At 45.6% G+C, this 22812-nt stretch overlaps 1 protein-coding gene across 4 annotated transcripts in view; it reads right to left on the bottom strand.

The window, feature by feature from the left end:
- ASAP1 (ArfGAP with SH3 domain, ankyrin repeat and PH domain 1) overlaps positions 1–22812 on the bottom strand; it is a 287158-nt gene that overhangs the window by 24020 nt on the left and 240326 nt on the right. For all 4 annotated transcript variants that reach the window (XM_081071137.1, XM_081071139.1, XM_081071140.1 and 1 more), the window contains 11 exons: positions 22619–22706; positions 20811–20859; positions 17174–17337; positions 15489–15622; positions 13512–13603; positions 10943–11129; positions 10612–10697; positions 9410–9525; positions 9186–9253; positions 8078–8185; positions 5949–6177 (listed from right to left, as the gene is read on the bottom strand). In XM_081071137.1, coding sequence (XP_080927263.1) covers positions 5949–6177; positions 8078–8185; positions 9186–9253; positions 9410–9525; positions 10612–10697; positions 10943–11129; positions 13512–13603; positions 15489–15622; positions 17174–17337; positions 20811–20859; positions 22619–22706 — 1321 coding nt within the window. The remainder of the gene's footprint in view (positions 1–5948; positions 6178–8077; positions 8186–9185; positions 9254–9409; positions 9526–10611; positions 10698–10942; positions 11130–13511; positions 13604–15488; positions 15623–17173; positions 17338–20810; positions 20860–22618; positions 22707–22812) is intronic.

Genomic DNA, 22812 nt, shown 5'->3' with positions numbered 1-22812 from the left:
AGTCACAGCTGTGTGACTGCAGGCTGGGCTCGCAGCCCTGACGCACCCTGTGAGTGGTACCTGTGAGTGGTACCACGTCCTCCTTGCTAGAGGTCTCAGACAATCCCGTCCCCTCCTCCCCTTCCCACCCTCATCCGATAAGGGTCTGCTCCAATGTCACTTCTTCCCAAGCCTCCTGGAATCCCCCCCTGTGCCCCGGGACCACTGCCCTATCTCTGCTCCCCCACAAGACCTAAGGGCACTAAATACTCTTCCTTCTTAGGCTGCCAGCTTCCTTAGGGCACATCCTGGGCACTCATACGAGTCTGTGGAAATAATTCGTGGGGTAAGTTATTTAGAAGGATTCTTTTTCAATGTCCTTGCATCTTTGGTTTTCAGTAAAATAGAAAACCCAGAGGTCTTCCATGCTGGGAGATCAAATAAATGTGTTACCTTTGAAATGTTAAAGTAAAAACAAGACCCAGAAGACACCTTTAGAAATTATCCTGATGATCTTTGAGGAAAAAAAACAACAACTGCATAAGGTACATATTCCAACATGTCATATACTCGTATAAGTATTAATGACATAAGTTACACTACCCTGGACAACACAAATGAAAATTGAAAATGTTACCATTTTCTAATGGTTTTCATAGGATGGAGCTTAAAAGCATGGAAAATGTGTGTTACTTTAAAAAGTAGCTAAAGACAGAGAACGTTTAGGGAAGAACTGTGTGTGTAAGAGGAAGGAGCTATTATCACCTCCAGGCTCAGATGGGGAAAGAGGCACAGCGAGGTGAGGTGGAGTGGAGTGGGAGGGACACCACAGGGCCAGCAGTGAGCCAGTCAGGATTCCAAGACGGCAGGTGTGACGCCTGAGTGACAAGCACCACACAGAGAACACGGCACTTGCTATCTTTCCTTCCACCTCCTTCTGGGACACTGATAATCAAGAGGAGAGAAGGGGATTCTAGTGGCTTAGGGCTGGTTCTTTAACAATGACACACACATTCTCATCCACAAGAAGCACACGGATGTCCTCTGCTTCCCTTCCACACCCTGGCAGTCAGGCAACTAAGTTTTGAGCCTGTGCCAGCAGCCACCACTGAGGGCAAAAACCACAGCCACGGTCCTGGCCAGCAAGGTGGTCAGTACAAGGTGACAGATGTGTCATGATATAAAAAGGGTTGGAGGAGACAGATCAAAGAAGGCTGGAAAAAACATCAAACCTGAATAAAAGGCAATGGCCCATGGGAAGCTTTAAAATCAAGCCACTCAAACGGCTGTCTTCCCATGAGATGAGAAAATTCCAGGACGCTGTAAAGTGACCAGTATATGAATAAGACTGCTAATAGGAACTATCTCCGAGGCAAGACCAAATCACTGGCGGCGTGAGGCCACTTTCACATCCTGAGGCAGTCTGCTGCCTTTCCACTCCTCCCTCGGCCCTCTCTCACTGACAGACTTCCAAGCTGAGTCTGGCCATGACACTGCCGACGTTTTGGGGAAAGACTCAGCAAATCAGCTAACACATCCCCATGGCACCTGGCTCGGTGTGCGCCCCCTTCTGACCCGCTGATTATGCTGTGCTTTGTTCACTCCACAAGCACAGAAGGGGGGGGCATCCTCCGCCCCCCTCGCCCCACCCAGGCCAGGGGTCAAGGACAGCTCACCCACAGCCCTGGGGCTTGAGGTCTTCCGCCACGTAAGTGGGAGAGAGTGAAATGAAGACTTCCTGACTCTCTTCTAACCTTTGAACCAAGCACCTCCTACAGTGTACCCCGCTGCCAGATGGCACATGTCCCTGTCCCCTCTGCCACCGGAGTGCCAGCTCAGAAGCAGGAGCGCCCTCCCCACTCTTCGCTACACCCCCAGGACCCGGGCACTAGGACGGAACAGACTCCTGTCTCCTGAAGACCCGCCACGAGCTATCACCTTAAAGACATCATTTCACGGTCTCTGAGCGGTGACCCGGCAAGGCGGACAGCCAACCCTTATTGTTCAGATGAAGACCCTGAAACTCAGCAAGATCAGTGAAATGTTACAATGAGACCATGACAGGGACAGGATGAGCACTTTGGGGGAAGGAACCCCAGTCTGCTGCGTGGAGCAAAGGAGAGAAGGTTTCTGAGTTTGGCGCCCAGGGGCTCCCAGCGGCCCCGGCAGCCGTGGTCTGGCTTTGCAGATTGATCTGTCTTAGCGAGCACAATGCTCTCAACCTGGATTCTCTGACTGACGAGGGTAAGTAGTCTCTCCACCTACAGGGAAGGCGAGGGCGGCATCTGGTTCGATGTTCTCCATGACACCATTGCAGCCTCGGGACGGCAGGTACCTCGGTAGGTGCTGCTTTTGTGCACGTCACCTGCTAGGTTACCAGGCCGAGGCGAGGGTCTGACTGAGGAGGAAGTCCTCGTGTGGAAGACGTGTGTGACGTGCAGAACGAATGCTTGCAGGTATTCACATGTATTCGGAGGGGCTCTGGAACACTCGATTCTACGGGACTCATTTCCTGAATTCATGAAAATGAACTGTAATTAGCGTATCAGTTGTGCGTGTTTCTCAAAGCTTGAAAAAGTCGGTTAAATAAGCTTCTCGAGATGGGATTTATGCTTCATCTGCTTAACAAATCCTTTCTTTGAGTGACGGAGCCGACATCACGCTGGTTTCCGGATTCAGAGCACCTGCTACCGTACCCGACCTGGGCGACTTCCCGCAGCCCCCATTCCCGAAAGGACGCTTTCTCAAAGCTGAGCAGTCAGGGCGCCAGTGCCAGCAGTGATACCTGCCAGGGGGCACTTACCCGTGCCAGGCACTGAGCTTAAATGCTTCCTGTCCTCACTAATCTCCACAACTATCTCAACGTCATGCAATTTGTGTCATCGCTTAAACTTATTTAAAAAAAGTTAAATCAAACAAACCATAAGCAAGTAATATCTGTTTTCAAGGACCTGTTCTGTGGAACGAGCACCATGCTGCTCACATCCTTCAGACTCTAGAAACATCTTTCGGGTCACTGCCTGACACCACAGGAGTCTCTCACATTTGTTCAGGGCCATGCATTTTCCAAGCTACTTTCTCCGTATATTGTGTCCCTGGATTCTGATGACAATTACATGAGGTGGGCATGGCAGAAATGGACCATCTTTCTCCATACGGAAAAGAAGAAACTAAAATATCCGGCTTGAAAGTCCTAGGGCCCATTTTAATTTTCTATCCTATTTCAGCCAGTGTGTGACCTGAAGTAAGCTCCTTCATCTCTCTAATGGGTTGCAGATTGGGTTAATTTTTCAGCATCCTTCTAGATTCAAGTTCTGTGACATAATGTTAGCTTAAAGATGAAAGACAAACCAATCTTGGCAAGCCTGAACAACGGCTAGTCTCTCGTAAAGTGGGGGCAGGGGAGCTGCTGAGCACCAGTGAGAAACATGCAGGCTTAAATTTATAACTTCGATTTAATCTCGTTGGACCTCACATCTGCTGAGGGGTCTAAGGCTTCAAGGCGGTGGTGAGTCTGCACTTCTGAATTGCTGAGTCTTCCAACTGTGACTAGAACCCTGCTCAAGCACAAGGGGGCTTTGCTTGATGACAATTTAAGTCAAACATCCTTGCATTTTGATGAGGCAGCTGGAGTTGCTGGAAAATCTTCCTGAGCTGGATTCAGAAAGATTCTTTCTCCGTTTCCCCTCTGCATTCCCCTGGTGCACTAGTGGGGTTTGATCGTGAGTGTCTGTTTCTGCCTCCCAAAAGTCATCATCCTTCAGACTCCCACCCTCACGGTTGTGAAAATGACTCTCGCTGCAAGCAGAGACCTCTGCTTTACTTGCTGTGGAAAATAAGCAACCTGGGTGGCAGATTCAAGACAGCCTTGTTTTTACGCAAATGGGTCTTATCAGTTTAACAGAATGAAATGGAAAAAAATGTATGGGCTACAAAACGGGGACATTATCTCTGCACAGAGCACCAGCTGATCACCGACAATGTCTTCTAAGAACTCCATCCTAAACATCAGCACCCTTCCAAACGGAATAGTGGCAGGAATAGCTCAAGTTTCAAGTCCCTTACAAAAGTCACGAGAAGGCTGTACTTGTCTCACCAGTGTAAGGCCAAATCTCCCATCTGATGGCCTAATGTGTGCAGCCTGGAAGAACACTCTGATTTTAGTAGGGAGGGACTTCTTTTTTCGGTTATGGGATTTTTTTTTGGGGGGGGCGGGGGGAGTCTATCCTTAGCTGACCACGTCTGTGATAGCCAAGTTCTGAGTATTTGTTTCAGCAGCTGGCTCACTAAATAAACTTGGTCTTTGTCTTCTGGGCTTTGGGTAAAGAGCTAGTTAGAATTTATTCAAGGCAGGAGACAGATGCGTGGCATTGAGTTAGTTATGGGTTTCTGTGTTCCCTTGAGATAAAATTACAGAAAGGGCTAAAGGGAGAGGAGGGGGCCTCTTGGCCCCCGGACTCTGGTGTCATTCTCTCCTATAGACCTTTGTCAAGATTCTCCGTTACCTGGAGGCTTCTGAACAGGTATGGACCCTGCACTTCTAGACAGGTCTCCACTACGATGCTGGTAGCCAGTTAGGGGACAGGAACCCTCCACAGTCCAGGCCTGCAACTCGGCTTGTTAGTGGGTTAAAAGGATTCGGATGCCTTATTCAGGTATGTGCTAGGATAATGTACGGACCAGTAAGAAACACTCTGGTGGGCTAAACCTCTGGCTTACACGTGCTGTTACTGTTACGGTCACTGGTTATCGTTGATGAGTACCATTCATACCGAAGCCTTAATACAACTTTTCTCTGTTATTTTATGATCGATGAGGCCATTTGGGGTCTCGCTAAGAACACAGCTCCCATTTATAACACCATTTCAATGGAGAATAAGCTCTGAAAAAACACTGTTTTGAATAAAGCTCACATTTCCCAGAAAATGGCCCCAGTGTGATTCAAATAGGCATGGCATTGTGTACCGAGAGGCCCTGGAAACCTGTGTTGGCATAAGCCGAGCACACAGGGGGAACCCTGCATTTGGATGTACTGGCTGAGGACAAACCGGAAGCTACAGCTCTGGGGACCCCTCCACTCCCCCCTGGCTGGGGTGACCCTTTCATGTTGGCATTTCTGTGCCTCAATTTGTCCCTGTCCAGGAGGGAACACACTGACTTTCTGAGCAGGGCACTTTCCATGGATTCAGGGTCCAGGACAAATGTTCTGTTGCCACAGAACAGGGTGGGGGACCATCCACCCTCCATCACAGCCCCGCGGGGCACGTGACCACACACTGCTTAGTAACCCGCTTCTGGGTAAGATCCTGCCCCAGGTCACGGCTCCTCGGAGAGCACGGGAGGGTGGGCTCCGGTCGCACAGGACCTGGGTGAGCATCCCAAATCGCCGAGAACCGCAGGCCGATAGCTCAGCACCTCCGCACCACAGCCCCTCGTCTGCACGGCGCCAGCAGCTGTCGTCATGCCTGCCTCGTTTTGCAAACATGAAATGAGACGTGCCGGGCTGAGGGCCTCCAGGGCTTCCTAACTGTTAACTACACTGTTATTGCTATCGTCTTCAGAAGAGAGGCATTTCAGTGTAGAGGACAGTAACTTTTCAAAGAAGAACTCAAGTTCCACCCCATATTAGAGAGGAAAGAGCACAGATTTTGGCGCCTATGTGGGCCTTGGATTGACTCTCAACTCTACCACCTATCAGCTATGCGACCTTGTGCAAGTCACTCTCCCTCCATAAGCCTCAGTCTCTTCATCTGTGAAATGGGCATAAAAAGCACATGCCTGACAGGACTGCCATGAGGTTAACACGAGAATGCACAGAGTGCCCACAACACCGTCTGTCTCGCTGCGGTGCTGGGTGGGCATCACCTCCCATCCTCTGCAACTCCCATGCACCCTGCAAGTTTCCCCCCACAGCTGGGTAGACTCCTGGCTTGAGGCTGGAGTCACAAGGCCCCTCTCAAAGCCCGTACCTTTCCCGGCGTTTCTAGGAGGCAGCGGAGGCGCGTCTGAGGTTGGTGATGTGGGCGAGTCTGTGTTTGTGGAGGTGAAGATCTGGTTGGTGAAGGCGCCATAGGACAGGCGCTGTTTGTCCCGTGGAGTGCCGAGTCCTGGAAGGGACAGCTTGTCCTGGGGGGAGATGCTGGAGGAGTGGCAGAAGCTCTGAGGTCTTGGGGAGCGTTCTTTCTTGATGGGGCTGGGCTGGCAGACAGATAATAGTGCAGTGGGTGAGACAATCATCAAGACGGCACGTCAGGTGTGGAGAGGACCCCTGCAGGCAGGCCTCGCAATGACAGCCTGAGTGCCACGACACAGTAACGGGTGCAGACATGTCACTGTTACCAGGGTCCCGTTAGGGAGCCACTGGTCAGGGACCAGCGTTCTTCAGAAGTATGAGGTCACAGTTAGAGTCAAACTTTAATCAACAAATCCCTCCCCTGCGCAGGACACTTTCACCGACATTTGAACAGTTTTTTCACCTATTTGCAATTGACCATGTACATGTCCCATTTAGTGCTGAAGTTCTCAATACTCTCCTCTCTCCTCATTTTACGTCCTCTTAGAAGGTCATCACATCCACACCGCTGGCTTTGACTGACACCTAAGGCTGATGGCTCAGACCTGCAAGTCCAACCCCAGCCTCTTGGTTTCCAAACCATTTCCAGGGGCCTAAGAGGCGTCCCATGTGTTTGCACGCTTGGTGTTTTAGCATTCGTGCAACTTTCCAAGTTCGGACCCTCATGTCATCCAGAGCCACCGGGTCCTGCAGGGAGAGCTCACACATGTCCCTCGCACCCATTCCCAGTGCACTCACCAGTTCCCACTGAAGCACTGGCCTCCTGAATAGCCCGGTTCCAGTTTCTGTCAACTCTAGCCCATTTTCCACACGGACGCTTGAGCTGGTAAGAAACCTCGATCTTCCAATAATAAATCTCTGTTGGCTTCTGACCGTGCGGATGAAGCCAAAGGACAAACTTGGCTCACGGCGCCTTCCTGACCTGGCCTACTGCCTCTCCATAAACCGCCCTGAAGGCCACCTCATATACTGTGCTGCGAATCTTTCCTCCCCACTTCTCTGCCTGGCAAGCTCCTCCCTACCCTTGGAAACCCATCTCCAACTGTACTTCCTGGATAAGGGCTTCACTGTTTGGAAAGGCTGAGCCAGTTGCTCTGTCCTGTGAGCCCTTCTCAGGAATTTCCCCAAACTCTTATTATCATGGTTACCTACTGTATTATAATTTGTCTCCTCTCAAAGTGGTGAATGCCTTCAGGATACCCATCTATGACCATCTTTGACCTTTCTTTACATCCTGCTCAACATACAACCGATGAAAAATGCATGCATGACCTTCAGTATCTGTGAGAGTCAGACAGAACTAGGTTTGATCCGAGACCCTTGAGTAGCTCTGAGACTTTAGACAAGTTGCAAAGTCCGTGTGTGTCAGTTTTCTTTGGTGACATGGGGGCAGTAATGGCACAGTGGGCATTTGGTAAAGATGCGCTGAGGTGACACAGGAACCGTGTTGACTGCTGTCTCATCTCTCTAAGTACTTAATGAATGACCACTTGTTATTTACTAATTATCTGTTTTGATGGCTAAGTTTGTTGTCAACTTGGCTAAGCTATGGTGCCCAGGTGTTTGGTCAAACAACCATCCTAGGTGTTGCTGTGAAGGTCTTGTTTTAGATGTGTTTAACATTTCAATTAGGTTTTGAGTAAAGGGGATCACCCTCCATAATGAGGGTGGGACTCATCCAATTAGTTGAAGGGTTTAAGAGAAAAGACTGAGGACCCCCCGCCCCCCACATACACACCCAGAAGGAATTCTGCCTCCAGACTCTTGACTGTACCCTGAACTCTGGAGCTGGGTGCCCCATAAACTGTGGACTCGTCAGCCCTCACAAGTTGTGTTGAGCCAGTTCCTTACAATCAATCCGTGTTCTCTCTCTATGTATACACATCCTGTTGGTTCGAGCAAAGAAAATGGCCCTGGTCCACCAGGTCATAAGACCAGACGCAAGCTCACCAAGAATGGGTCTCGTCTGCCCAGTGCAGAAAAGTTAGAAGCACTAAAAAACTCAGAGGGGTTTTGTCCACTCACTTTATCATCAAGGTCATCGTCACTCTCATCCATGTCTTCCTGTCGAAGGCTCCACTCATATTCCACGTGGACACGTGGATTAAACTTTCCAGATTTAGCTTGGGAAAGCTGAAAGTCACAGCGGGTAGAACCATTTTAATTTAAATGCCAAACACCCCAGTATTACAGAAACACTGAGCAAATCCCACCTGATTCCTGGTTTCAAATTAACCACCAGAAACTGCATTCATTATAGGCAAAACTCTGATTATGGAAGCTGGGCTGCCACAAGACAGGCCCAAGAGAAATTGCAAAGAATTACAGGCATAGCCTTTTTCAGTTTGGTAACCTGACTTCTCTCCGAATTTCACAGCTTTCTTAAATATGATTAAAATGACTCTCAAAACTGTAAATTCTTGGCTGGAAGGGCAAAAAATCAGAGTAGAGTGTGAGAGGTGGGCCTTTTAAGTCGGACAGTCCCAGTTCAACCTATGCCCCACTTTCCTTATTCACCCACAGGAACAGGGAGTCTTGTAAGAATGAACAAGTACAACTGCTGGCCTGAAACCTGGCACTTAGCAGAAAGTCAAGGGCGTGTAACTCATCTTTCCTACTTCATCCTTTCCCATGGTTAAGAGAATCGTACTATGCTAAGGCCCAGAGTTGTAATAAGCAGGAACTAGTGGGATCAAAAAAAAGTGAGTACGTTTAGAGGAACGGAGAGGGGAGACTAGTGTGTTTAACATTTTAAAAACTATTACACTTTGAACTTTACTTGTCCAATTTTTGGAATTGGCCTCCTAAATAATTCTTCTTTACTATTAAGCTACGGCAAAAGCCTAATGGTCTGGCAAATAAAAAGCATGACCTCGACCCACAAGCCCACCTGGTAATAATACCTCTTAAATGCCTTTCAGCTCCCATATCATAACTGTACTCAAAAGACAGGTGGACAAATTTATCATTTTTTCAAATGTAATAGCCACAGTGCTTTTCTGAATTTCTTTAGCCAATGTTCAAAAAAAAAAAAAAAGGCATCTGCTTCTTTTATCTCGAATTCCAGTTTCTAAGAATGACATTTTAAGGCAGTTAATGTCTTAGCAAATCCCCCATTTCCATGTTTGCTTACCAAATCTTCACACTGAGTGGCTTTTAGTCTCTTTGCTATGTCGAGGGCAGTCTCTCCAGCCTGGTTAACTAAAACAGGGGGGAAACAAATTTGCATAATTTTTGAGGATGTATCTCGGAAAGGCAAGGAATAATAATCAAATTATAATGCAACATGCAAGCCTCAATTTTGGCCAACAAATGCTCTTACTATACTTAGTAAGAGACACTTGGCCATGCTCTTACCGACATCCACAGTAGGCTTGCTCCTGAGAAGAAGCTTCAGACACTCCGGTTTGTCATACATACTACAGTAGTGGAGAGCGGTATTGCCCAGGGCTGTCTGTTTATCCAGGTTCCCACTGAAAAATTGAATTCTTCTTAGAGAACAATGACTTACGTATGCTATACCGTTAACACTACAGGTTAACCACTTACTTCTGCTCTAACAGCTGAGTCGTATCAGACCTATTTCTTGTAAGCGAGGAAAATTATGTTCCTAACATTACACCCAAATTTATAAGCAACACAATGACAATCAGGCAGCATGTGTTGAGTGCCCAGGGGCCAGACACTCTCACAGCTTTTCCATGTCTTAGCTCATCTCATCCTCACAACTGCCCAGCGGGATAGATACTATTATAACTTTTATTTTATAGGTGAAAACACTGAGTCACAGAGAGGATAACGTGCTCGTTTTTAAGATCATCAAGACACGGATGATGGAGCACGGATCTGAACACGGGCAGTGTCTCCAGAGCCAACGCTCTTTAACCAGTACAGCTCGAAGTCAGGGGCTTGGACACTGAGAGCGTCTGGCTGTGTCCAGGCACCGTTCCTCATGTAGGTTCAAATCCCCTCATCATTTTCTTTTGCTCTCCTTTGGATAAGCTCCAGTTTCTGTGACTTACAGATCTACCCAATAAAGAAAATAGCAAGTTCAAATCTCTTGCGTGTTTATTTTAATATTATATTCCTATCAGTATGTCCCAAATTTGAATTAGCTGTTGAGTCAGCCAAACACACTGCTGTCTTACAATAAATTTATGTACAATGAAAACTCACATCCTGTTGACCTGCACTGTTAAGTCTCCTTTTAGCCTCTGCTAATGAAGCAGGTTTTGGCGACGGAGACAGGATTTTACAGTTATCTAGGCCAGGGGTTAGCTAACGAGAGCCTGCAGGCCTTATTTGGCTCCGTATTTGTTTTTTTGTAAATAAAGTTTTATTGGAACATGCCACACACACTCATTTCCATATTGTCTATGGCTGCCTTCCTACTGTAAGGACAGAGTTGAACAGCTGTGACAAGAGGTCTCATGGCCTGCAAAGTCTAAAACAGTATCTGGCTCTTCCCTGAAAAAGCTTGCCGATTCCTGAGCTAGGCCATTAATAGGACTGGTTTGTGTTCACGTACGGGGCATAGTCCGAGGAAACAAACACCATACCAGTTTTGTACAAGGAAGTCAACCAAATGGAGAGATGTCTGGTCTGCAGTTCGGACAGCAAGATGAAGGGCTGTCTCCCCGAGCTCCTTTAAAAAGGCAAGAATAACTTATCAACAGGGAGGTCACATGTCCTGCTTTGCCCAGGGCAGCTTTGCTTACATCAGGGACCCCACAGGCATTATTAACAGCTAACAGCACTCCCTTTCACTCTCCAATTGTCCTGATTCAGACATGGTCACTCAATGGGTTAGAAACTCATTATAATAAAACGAGGCAGCTTGTCAATGGGTTTTCCACCTTCCTTTTTATCCTTGGTGTTCAGAAGCCTCACCTGCCCGGGTTCCAGCAGTGGTTCCATTAGCTCCACCCCCTCTGCATAGACTTGAATTAGTGCAAGTAAGTCCCTGGATTTGATGGCCTCCAGCAGTTCACTCAGTTTAGCCGAGGAAGAGGAACAGGTCTTCCTGGAAAACCTATGATCCACGTACTTTGCAGTGATATATTCTTTCCGGACAGTCCTAAAACAGCACAATACGAACAAAGGATTTAAATTTTCCAAGTGCTACGAAAGGTTGACATTTTTCTGACAACCAGTTCTCTTTGAGAAGAGTTATTTTAATTATGACACTTCTTTTCCACATTCAAACAAACCAGGTTTTTGACCAAGTTCTTCCAATATGGACAGAATGAAAGAACTGGTATGTATTTACTAGTATGTGTGGGCAACGTATAGTGACAAAGTTAATGGGCACGCAGATCCTAGCAGATTTCTTCTCTGCCTTGTGTGACAGTCTGAGACATCTGCTATTTGCTACCACTTTAAACTCAGACACATAAGTATGGAAAGAAACTGAAAAATTTAGCGAGTTAAAACAATTCTAAAAGACCAATTAAAAGTTTTCAGAGTTTTGGGGAAAAGATTTTAGTCATCTGACATAACTCCATTTTTTAACAGGTAGGGAAGCTGAGGCTCTGAAAAGTTGTCCTTACAGCCTTATTTCTCTGTAATTTGTGCTCCTTAGTGTGAAAAAGACATCCAAGCAGTTTCTGTGCTAGGACGAAGCTTGAACACTATTGTTCAGCCAGACCCCCCCAGATCACATCAGGGTGTTAGATACGCCCCCAACATCCCTGACTTCCCTTACGTGACACTAACCACAATGACTATACAGTTTAATTGATTGGTTACCACCTATCTTCCACTCCAGATTCCAGGTATCATGGGGACAGGAATCTAGTTCGTGTTTTGCTGTTTGCCCACCATTAAACACGATAGGAAGCACAGAGGAAACGTGTGATACGCAAGTGATGAATTAAAAAAAAAAAAAGACAATCGCCAAAAGGCCTACTGGGAGGTTTTATTTCTTGACTTCAGAGTGGAAAAAGCATGTTCCCTGAAGTGAGCTCCATAATACATTTTAGTGCTTTGCAAATCTGGTGCTTGAATAACCACCAAGGAGGGGCTGACAAAACACTTAGGTGGGCGTCTATTTCACAAAGCCTTCCCTGATCACTCGAGTTGAAATTAAATCTTTTTTTCTTTTTAATTTTATTGGGGAATATTGGGGAGCAGTGTGTTTCTCCAGGGCCCATCAGCTCCAAGCCGTTGTCTTTCAATCTAGTTGTGGAGGACGCAGCTCAGCTCCAAGTCCAGTCGCCGTTTTCAATCTTTAGTTGCAGGGGGCGCAGGCCACCATCCCATGGTGGGAATTGAACCGGCAGCCTTGTTGTTGAGCCTCGTGCTCTAACCAACTGAGCCACCTGGCTGCCCTGAAATTCAATCTCTTTCCTCCTACTCATCCATAGTATTCAAAAAATTTTAAGTGTAAATTCAATGTGAAAAATTTTGAATAGGTTTAAAGATTAACATGATTCTAAAATAAAAATGCTATCACAAAGTGCATTGAGTTGTCTCATGCTCACACCCCCCACCCCGCCCGAGTAAGCACTTCAGTTTCTGGTGTATTTTCCAGTGCTTCTTCAAGCAGACACTATTTTTGATAAATGTATATGTTTATGTATTCTTCACTGCCCAAACTTATTTGGTGTCTGAGTCCAGACAGTGAGTAGTGGGAGTTCAAAAGTGAGGGATTCATCAGCAGATCTACCCACATTTCAGTTCCTGAGTTTGGACAGACTGTCTGTGTCCAGAGGGATAGGTGAACTGTTCCCATGCCCAAATCCTCCCTTCCCTGCCCCAAACGCAGTCTCTTTCGTACAGTGCTCTGTACCGTGTTTTTTTTTTTTAACTTAACAGTAATCCCGGAGAGCGGCCCGAAGCAGGATATAAGAAGCATCCTTATTCTTTTCTACGTCTGCAGTGTTCCGTTGTGTGGCTATACCATCAACTATTTCACCAGATGCCTACAGATGGACACTCGCTTTGTTCCTAATCTTTTTCTATTATGGAAGAGGAAAAAGCCCCAGAAGCGGGACTGCTGAGTCAAAAGGTAGATAACGTTTGTCACTGCTCAATATTGCTAACTGGCTCCTCACAGGAGTGGACCACTTGGTACTCCCACCAGCAACACACGAGAGTATCTGCTTCCCCACAGCCTTGCTGCGTGGGCGGTTAGGCTTCTGGACTTTTGCCAATCTGATAGGCATCTCCTACTGCTTTTGTGTGTCTCTTATTTATCACAACATGCCATGATTTAGAGATAATCGTTCTCATGAAGATTTATGCTCCAGAGCAGCTGCAACACCCTAGGGAAAGGTAATGGTGAAAATCATCTGTGCGTTCCAGAAATATATCTCAAAATACTCCTCTGTGCTCTGCTTTTTCCTCATCGTGGGGTTTCTTCTGGAGGGAAAAATACTATAACCACTAAGAAGTTTTTTTGGAGGGTAGAGGAACAATTACAGAACGGTAAAGAATTCAATATATTAGAAGTACTTACATATCACTTGAAGGGGTAGGTTTTGGTGAGGGGCTGGGTAAATTTGCTTCCATAATATCATTGAAACTATTGTTTCCTACATTCTTGGCCAGCTGTAACACAAACAAAACACAACATAGCAAACTCCTTACTACTTGTTTAAAAGTTTCTTATAATTTGCTTTTGAGATTTCTGAATATGTACGTTTCCTCATTTAACTCAGAATACAAACCATCCATCCACAGAGCCGACAAATACTTGCTGAGCACTTAGCTCCCTCCCGTAGGAACTAATAATAGGCTAGCAGGACCATTGAGAAGAAAACCAATAATTTTTACAAATACAGTGTGATAAATGCTAGAATAGACCAGGGTACAGTCCTAACACATATACACAAATTATCTGAGATTAGACACAGCAGGTTTCACATACGAATCCAGGTTAAATGCTTAATGATCAACAGTTTTGCAAGTACCATCATGCCTCATTTTAGATTGAGCAGATTTACTCTTGTGGGACAGAAAAGAATGTAGGAGTCTTTTACATTGGGATACAAATTAAGATGTGGCAGGAAACTAAAAAAGAGCCCCCAGCAAGCATTTTGCTTCTAGGCTCAAGACCCTTCCAAGAAAATTTGTCCTTTGATCATTCAGATAATTTTGGGATCAATGCACAATTTAAGAAACATTCATGCCATCGGGTCTCTGGAGAGAAAAATCTTGAGTTTATCGCGGGGCAAGTGTTTAGGATATGGACTCTCCCTATTTCTAGTTGTCAAACTGGGTTTCGTTAATACAAGCCAAGGAGATGGAGTGACGCCATTTCCATACTCAAGAAGGAAGTTTCAGCTGTTAGCTCTAAGCCTCTTTTTTACAGTCCTGCAGCGATTAGGGAGTGAGTTTCATCAGTATTTTATTAGGCTGGTGCAAAAATCCTTGCAGTTTTTGCAATTATTTTTAACCTTTTAAACCACAATTACTTTTGCACCAACTTAATACTTCCTAAAACAAGGGGCTCATACAAAACAAGACAGGCCATCATTGCTTACTGGACGTTCAGATGACAAAGGTTGCTGGCTGGGGGGCTGACTGCCCTGACTTTTGGATACTTTTCTCTAGAGGAGGCTAGTGGTAAGCTAGGCTTTCAGATTTTTGGAGCCTCAGGCTCAGTCAGGTTCTGCTCAAGAGGCTTCTGTCTGAGGAGGAGCCCTATTTTACCTCCTACACTCTCGCTGTTAGTATAAAGACTTTCTAATAAGTGCAGCAGGGTTCATATTATACAAGACAGGGTTTACGACCACAAGGCATTACAGGAGACGCCATGTAGGTCTTCCCCTCCTTTATTTGTATATCGTGGGGACCAATTTAACTTGGACTTGATGGAGCTCCAAACTTGGCTGAATCATGATGGGAAGGGTAGGGTTATAAATCCTTTGAGTGTTTATAACCCTTCCCATGTTATAAAGCTAAGCACCACACCTTTACACAGTTTTTTTCCTTATTGCCTAAAGAAGCTACAGGTTAGGAAGTGGTTGGTTTTATGACAGTAACTAACAGGCCACTCTCAGTTCATGTGTATTTTTACAAACAAACAGTAAAAACAGTATTACATTGTTGTGAATAACATAAGCCCCTAGGAAAAGTGAACAAGTTGAGTTCAACACCTAACTCCCTTTACTGCTATCATAGTGAATCATCTAAACCTAAATCCAAAAGAAAACAAGCCTCTTTAAAAAAGCCCATCCCAGAAGAAAAGAGCCAGTTTAGTTGAACTAATTACAGAAATGTATGATTCACCAGTTCTTCAAACAGGAAATGGAAATAGTCAACATTACATACCACAAAATTTACATTTTAAATCTCTATGCAAATTCACTAAATTCAGGAATTATAGTTCTTTGTACTCAGCAGGAACAAAAACCTCAAAGCAATATATTAAATATATTTATGACGATAAACTTAAAATTTTCTTCTAAAGTACAGGTCACTACTTACTTACCAAGAGTTCAGAAGTCCCTAATTTGTCTAGTTCCAAAGACTGAATGCGAGAAATATGAACTCCCATTTCTCTATGGATGCCAGAACATTCTATACAGGTCAAAATACCCAAGTTCGTTGAAAGCCAGGTGGGCTCTGTGGAAAGACAATGAACAAACGAGATATTTAATTTTAGTGTGCCAACTACAGAGGAAGGTAGAATAGCAGTAAAACTTTTTAACAATTACAAGGGAAAGATTTAAATCGAAGAAATGCATGCCTGCAGTTTATCTGAAGGGCTATTATAAAAAATTAGTAGCTTGTTGGAGAGCAAAGTATGGTGAAGAGCAATTTTTAAAAATTTCCTTTCAATACTGAGTTGAAAACAAAATTAAGTTCTTTATTTTTCTGAGATGTCAGAAAGCCATTTCCACAAGGTCCTGTGAAACATCCTTGGGCCTGGCGAGAGGTGTACCTCTGACAGTGACAGGCCTGGTAAGTACAGCTCACAAGGGACTGGGTTCTGCAGTCATGTCTAGCCTCTAAGTTACAACTCGCGTTAACCCATCATCTCGGTTACGGCTTCCCCACAGCACCTCCTGGTAACAGCTGGCTGTGAATACTGAGTGGCCAATGTTTCTTTCAGAGATCTAAGCCTTCTCTGCAATCCCAAAGGCTCCAGAACAGTAGCAGGAACACGTGTTTCTATTGCCAAAACCTGTAGCGTTCTCTCTCTGTGGCAAGCCTCTTTTCCATTGGTTAACACCTAAGTATTCACTACTCCTGTGCCATAGCTTCACGCTGTGAATCGCTGTCACACACACACACACACACAGTAGAAAACGTGACGTGTCTCTGAGGTGCTAAGAGCATGCTGTGTAGAGAAGTCCCTTTTCACAAGTAAAGCCTCACGCATTCTAATGCTTAAGGAGCAGGTTTGCATCCACGCCCTGACCCATACTCTATGTGTGACGTGAGGCAAGTCACTGAGCTTCTGAGTCCCCCAGTTTTCTCATCTGTAAAATGGGATAATATTACCGTCTTGCTCACAGAGCTAACGTGAAGATTCAGGAAGATAATATAAGCCAAACAACTAGCACAGTCCTTATTACAACATAAGCTTGAATAAATGTCAGCTACTGCCAAAACCTAGGTAATACAGATGCTACTGGAAAACAGAAGTCTTGGTGGGAGGGTGGGGGGGTTGATATAAAGGCTGGAGACGTTTCACTAAGCAGGAAGGCGAGTAACGTGTCAGGCCCCACACACACCGTTGTGTTAAGTCCTCCTACCAGCTGAGGTTTATCTTCCCATTTTTAGGATGAGGAAACTGAAGATCAGAATAGTAAAGGGACTTAGCATGAGGTCATCCAGGCTGTGGCAGGCTGGTGACCGATTCAAAATCAGGACGACGGACTCCATGTCCAGTGCTCTCTCTGCACTGTCCATGGCGCTACTGAGCTGGTCCTCACTAGGAAAGGTAGCATTTTGGCAGGTGATAACAGGGAGAGCAGGAGGGAGCTTTCCAGGTAGAAAAAATGCGTGGGTAAAAGCAGTCAGAGGTGGGGCCATTCAAGTTGAGAATACGTGTTGGCTGTGCGTCTGTGTCCATGAGAAGAGAAGCCTTTTAAATAACTAGCTCACTTATATTCTGAAGGCAGAGAAGGGTGTTTAACAAGCCGGCTGGCTCCATGTGGAGACAAATACCTGCTGAGCCACAGTCACAGCAGATGTCATTCCCAGGGAGCCGCTGGACGTCCTCAATGATGGCTTTTGTCAGGTCTTCCAGGCTGTTCTCCCCGGCGCTCTGCTCTCCACGGAAGGCCATGGTCAGGGCCTCTTCTTTGCTATTCATCAATACTGATATCCACCTGTTGTCAAAAACCGGAGGAAGGAGACGTAAGGGCATGGCCACTATTTCCTCCCATCACTGCAAAAAAAAATCTATGTTCACCAAGAAATCCCCCCAAAGACCCCACTCTCAAAAGAGCAATAAAGTGAGGAAAAATGAAAGAAATTAAACCTAGAGGAAAGAGAGCGTTAAACAATGGAAAGCAACACAAATGAGAAAAGAGGAGAAATGAGCAAGGTCAAGATCAGCAACCTGAGGACTTGCATGAATATACAGACGCTTGCATTTGCATTGGGACAGAATAAAGGCAATGGCAGAATGAAGAGGACTCAGAGAGCGACCAGCCCGATGCGGGCATGAGAAAGAACTGGTGGGAAATGGAGAGGAGGCAGGAACGAGTTCAGCAAAAGGCCTTTGTGCTCTGGAAGGCCATGTCAGTGAGGGAGGGCACTTAGTGACAATGAACGGGATACTTCATTAGCAGCCACGAAAATGTGTGATTATGAAAAAGGTATATTAACATGCAAACATGCTGACACTTATTGTACGAAATGAAAAGTGAAGGCTGTTAAAATTATATACGCAGTACGACCACAATATGCACCAAACAAAACAATCTTTTGCTACCAAGCTACCCATAAAACAACCTAAGTACCTAACAACAGGGGGTTGATTAATAAAGCATGAAATAACCACAAAGTGGAATAGTTACTTAAATTTAAGTTTTGAACTAATTTTTGAATGACATTGGGGAAAAGCTCACAATATAAAGTTTCGTGAGACAAACAGGGAAAATTGTTGTAGGATACATAACCCCAAATTTGAATGTATGTGTGTATTATATTTCTCTTTGGGGAATGAAAAGGCTAGAAGGAAATTCACAAAATGTTAATAATTGTTTGTCCCTGAGTGATTTTCTGTAGGAAAAAGGGATGGATTGCTTGATTCTGTGCCTGCCTTTCTGTAATTTTCCGTATCTAGAAGGAGCTTGTATTTCTTTCATGAATAAGGAAAATAAGCCAAAGTTATTTTTTTAAGAAGAAAAAGAAAAACGTTTCCAAACCGCAGTGTTCCCACCTACTGCATAGACAGCTAATATCTACTGTTGGCAGAAAATACAGAGGTTCAGACAGAACCAAGTCTCTAGTTGTTTGGTGTCTTGTAGGATCAAATGGATATGAAACAAAGGACTATCTATAAAAGGTTTTGAATAAGTAGTAGAGACAGCCATGGTAATTAAAAGACAAACCAAATCACCAGGAGTGTGTGACCTGCAAGTCACACCTTTGACTCCAGAGGGCGCTCACCTGTAGCACGTTATGAGAAAATGCATGTTCACAGCTTAGCTTTTCTACTGTGGGGCACAAAACTCCGTACCTCAAAACCAACAGTCTAGCAATGAGGGGGTGGTCACTGAATACCTTTCAAATTAACTGGCATTTTTTTCAACCATTTAATCTCACGTGAGAAACCAGAAATCGTTTTGTTGAAAACAGTTTTAAGAAATTGGATTCAACAGAACCCGCCACTTTTATCACACATTTTATCAGTGGCACTAATATTACTGAAGTTTTCACTTTGACCGCAGTCTCTATTTGGTTTTCCTCAAGCATGATGCTAGTCTGCCTATGTAATATTATAAGTTTCCACTATGTGCCAAGTACTTAGAATTTCTGAAATAGAACCCTCCAGCAAGCGCGGGCCCGTAACGTAATGCCTTACAGATGAGGCCCCTGCACTCGAGTGGTTAACTGACTTGCCCAGGGTCCTCCAGCTGGACTGGCGGTGTCAGCCTGGGATGAAAAACACTTCCAGTGACTCCTTTTTTTCAGAGTTCCTCCCATTATGCTGTTTTTGCTTTTTACTCAAGAGGTCACGACAAAGAAAGAAACTGTGTCATGATAAACAGAAAAAACATACTGAAAGGACAATTAATTATGTGGAGGAATAATTCAAATGTGGTGGAGTGGAATGGCTACATTTCAAAAGGGTGTCTCCACCCAAAGCAACTACTTCTGACAACTAAGACTTTTAAATGATTTTAAAGCGACACACATACAAAAAATGGTAAGCAATAAAATAAGACGTAATTACATTTTAATACTTTAAAAGTCACTTTGAGTTTACTGGATTTAAAAAATCCATACATGCCCATAACATGTAGCCACCAATCGCTTCCTTCCTGTTGCTTCTAGGCCCACAGTGCACAGTATTTATACCCATCCACACCGTCCTCTCGGAAGTAATCTGTGAGCAACACCCCCAGGACCCCAAGAGGGTGGGTGTGCGCCCCTCGCCTGTGTCCCCAGCACCTGCCTCGTCTGTCCCCTCTGTCACCTGCCCTTCTCTCTGGGTCGACTGTTCACCTTCACATGTACGTGTGCTCGACGCTTGGCATAGCTCTTGGCACCGTCAGCAGTCATTAAATACTCAGATGAATGAATGGCCAACAGACCTTTCTCCTCTTTTCCCTTCATCTCTCCTGCCTTCTCTCAGCTGTTTTTACTCTGTTTCTCCCAAATCTACATCCTTTCTACCCGTTCCTTACTCTTTCTGATCCCTATCATTTCTCCCCAAAGGTGGAGAGAGAGTAAAATTCTCCAGGAGGAAAGAGAAACGGGAAGAGGAGAGAGAGAAAAGGGGTAAGTATAAGGAGAAAGGCTACGAGCAGAACTTGTGGCTCTTTGGAAATAATTAAGGAAGGAAAATAGTAGTACTTATTGTGTGCCACTGATGGGAAGGGAATGTAAAAACTTGAACACTCCAAAATGTTTAACTGGCAGCTTTCACACAAACGTCCCCCGTCTCAAGCAGCTGACGATGTCATGGTCACACACTGCTTTTTTTTTTTTTTTTTTTTTTCCCCCAGTCCTGGCGAATTACAGGAAGAAGAAATGAAGATGGCTCAGGATTAGGGACAATATTAAAAAAGGGGGCCGCCTAAAGTTGCACACCTGGTCAGGTGAGGGTAGGATTCCAACGCAGGACAGAATGACACCCAACGCAGTTCTTCCCACACCAGGCTCCCTTTAACGGAGCCAATCTCAGCCCACAAGAGGTACCTGCCAACACCATCCCTTCAGAAGGGCCAGGCTGTCCTGCTCCTCTCAGTCACATGTGGCTAAGGATCCAGGTGGCTTGGCTCACGCACTTGGCCACCACACACTGAGTAAGCCCCTCCTACGGGCAGGCGACGTGACTGCCAGACGAGTCGCCCTCAGGAAGCTCTCGTTCTCTAGGGGATTCAGACTGAACAGGGGATCATGGAGGGGTGTGAAGAGGCCGAGGAGATGTGAGGAGGGAGCAAACCCGTGGGGGGTGAGGCTGGAGTTCACTGGGCACCTCACACAGAGAAGAGCAACGTGGGAAGGCCCAGAGGTGAGAGAGAAGCATGTGGAAGCCCCAGGAGTGGTTCTCAGTCACAAAAAGAAAACGCGGAGGCAGACTGTGCAGGACAGAAGTGCCCTGTGCCATGATTTCAAAACTACTTACACTATATAATCCTGCTCATCTTCCGCCTGAAAGTGATACGTCCTATTATCTACAACACAAACAAGAAAAAAAAAAAAGTAAAACCTTAGAAAGCAGAATACCTTCAGGTACAATGCAAATTTTGAAAGTTCCTAAGGAAAAAAGCCCACAGTAAAAGTAGGATTTTAGTATTATTTTAATGTTACACTATTTTGTTTTAGCAGCTACAAATTCACCTTGTCAATACTATTTTTCTGAAATAAAAATAAACGCAAATACCACACAAACGTCTGGAACCTCTTCTGAAAAACAAAGTGGGAAGGGGGACTGGTCCCACCCAATGAAATGGATTTCGGTGACAAACGGGAGTGCTAGCTGCCACTTCAGTATGTCACTGTTCAACTCCAATTTGCCTCTCACTGCGTTTCCTTTACAAAATAATTTCCTTTTCAGAAATGATTCATAACCCACAGAGCAGCTCTGGGTTGCCTTCTGGTTGAATTAGGCTTCGGGAAGAAGGCCTCAACTTCTTTCTGCTCGATGGTCATCTTCAAGCTGCTACCCAGGTCAGAGGGAGCGGCCTCACTCGGATGGATAGCTGGGGCAGGTGGACACAAGGGAAGCTCTTTCACAGAGTTCAGAGCCTGAGTTTTCTCTGTAAAATAGGCAACTGGTAGGGCTTTGTGAGGGTACACACCTGACACATACATATCAGATGTTCAATGACTGATGACTATTATTAATAACCTACAGGTCCTGAAATTCAGGGGTTCTTGGCTTTTTAAAATCACATTATAAATCCAAGTTCTCATTAATAACTCGAGAAATCTGTTGGTCATAAACATCACGTAGAATCTGAGCTACAACGGTTGCTCCAGAATTCAGCTCAGATTCCGTGCAGAGTCTCAGGGCCAAGTCAGTTTTTGGGGTTGGGGCTGTGTTTGGGCTTCATTCACACGACGACATCAGGAGGATGTGAAGGGGCAGGAAAAGTACTCTGTGCCTGCAACACACACAGCAGGCATCAGGCTGCCAGCCTGCCCCACGGAAAGGCAGTGCAGTGGGATTGCAGAGTGTTGTGCAGTCACTGTATTAGAAAGGCTGTCACAAAGTGTCCCCTTAGCTACAGTGAGGGTCCTAAGTGCACCCATGGGACCAGTGTAGGCACAGGGAGCCACCCGCCCAGAAGAAAACAGCCTCCTCCTGCCACCAACTCTTTGAAGACTGAGAATACAGGGCATACAGGGTGGGTCCCTACATACTCGCCCAAGAGAAAAGCATGCTCTGACCCATGGAGTACGAGAGGGATGGAATGTAGTGCCATCGATTCATGGAGTTGGAAGGCAGCTGCTCTGGGGAGCAAGAAAATGATTTTTCCTTTAAGAGCTCGATTTTGAGGGGATAAAACTCTGGGCAAATCAGTTGTACAGGTACAGCTGCACACCTGCACTCCCAATCTACCGCAGTGCTTCTTAACCACAGGTATACCTGGGAATCACCTGGGATTTCCGACAAAATACCTATGCCGATCTCACACCCAAGACCAGACTTAGGAGAGAAATGGGAATGCACTTAGAAAAAGCTGTGCAAGGGGAAAAAGCCATATATCACGGTCAAGCATTGGTCTAGTTCGATGTACAAATGGAGATTCTGGTCCACTGAACGTCAGAGCTGACACTGCTGTGCTCTCCTTGTGAGCTGGTGGGCCCAGTGCGAATTAAGAGACGTGAGGGATCTGCTTGGCAAAGCTGCTGCTCCAACGCCCAGAGAATGGAAACGTGCAGCCGCCAGAATCCCCAGGAACTGATTCGGAGAGAAAAAGGACTCACGTGAGATCAGGTCAAAAGACTTCTTGTCCTCAGCATTCGGTTTAACCTGGCAGGTGAGAAGGTTCAGCTTAGCCGGTTGCCTATTAGACTAGAACAAAGAGAAAAAGAAGTTACCTGGAGCATGTCCCTCTCACCTACAGGGTCAGTGCCCTGTGGGGCAGGCGTGTCGTTTCAGGCAGGCAAGTTGATAAAGT

The sequence above is a fragment of the Rhinolophus hipposideros genome (assembly GCF_964194185.1).
Source record: "Rhinolophus hipposideros genome assembly, chromosome: 13".
NCBI lineage: Eukaryota > Metazoa > Chordata > Mammalia > Chiroptera > Rhinolophidae > Rhinolophus > Rhinolophus hipposideros.
This window is presented reverse-complemented; position numbering and strand designations above follow the sequence as displayed.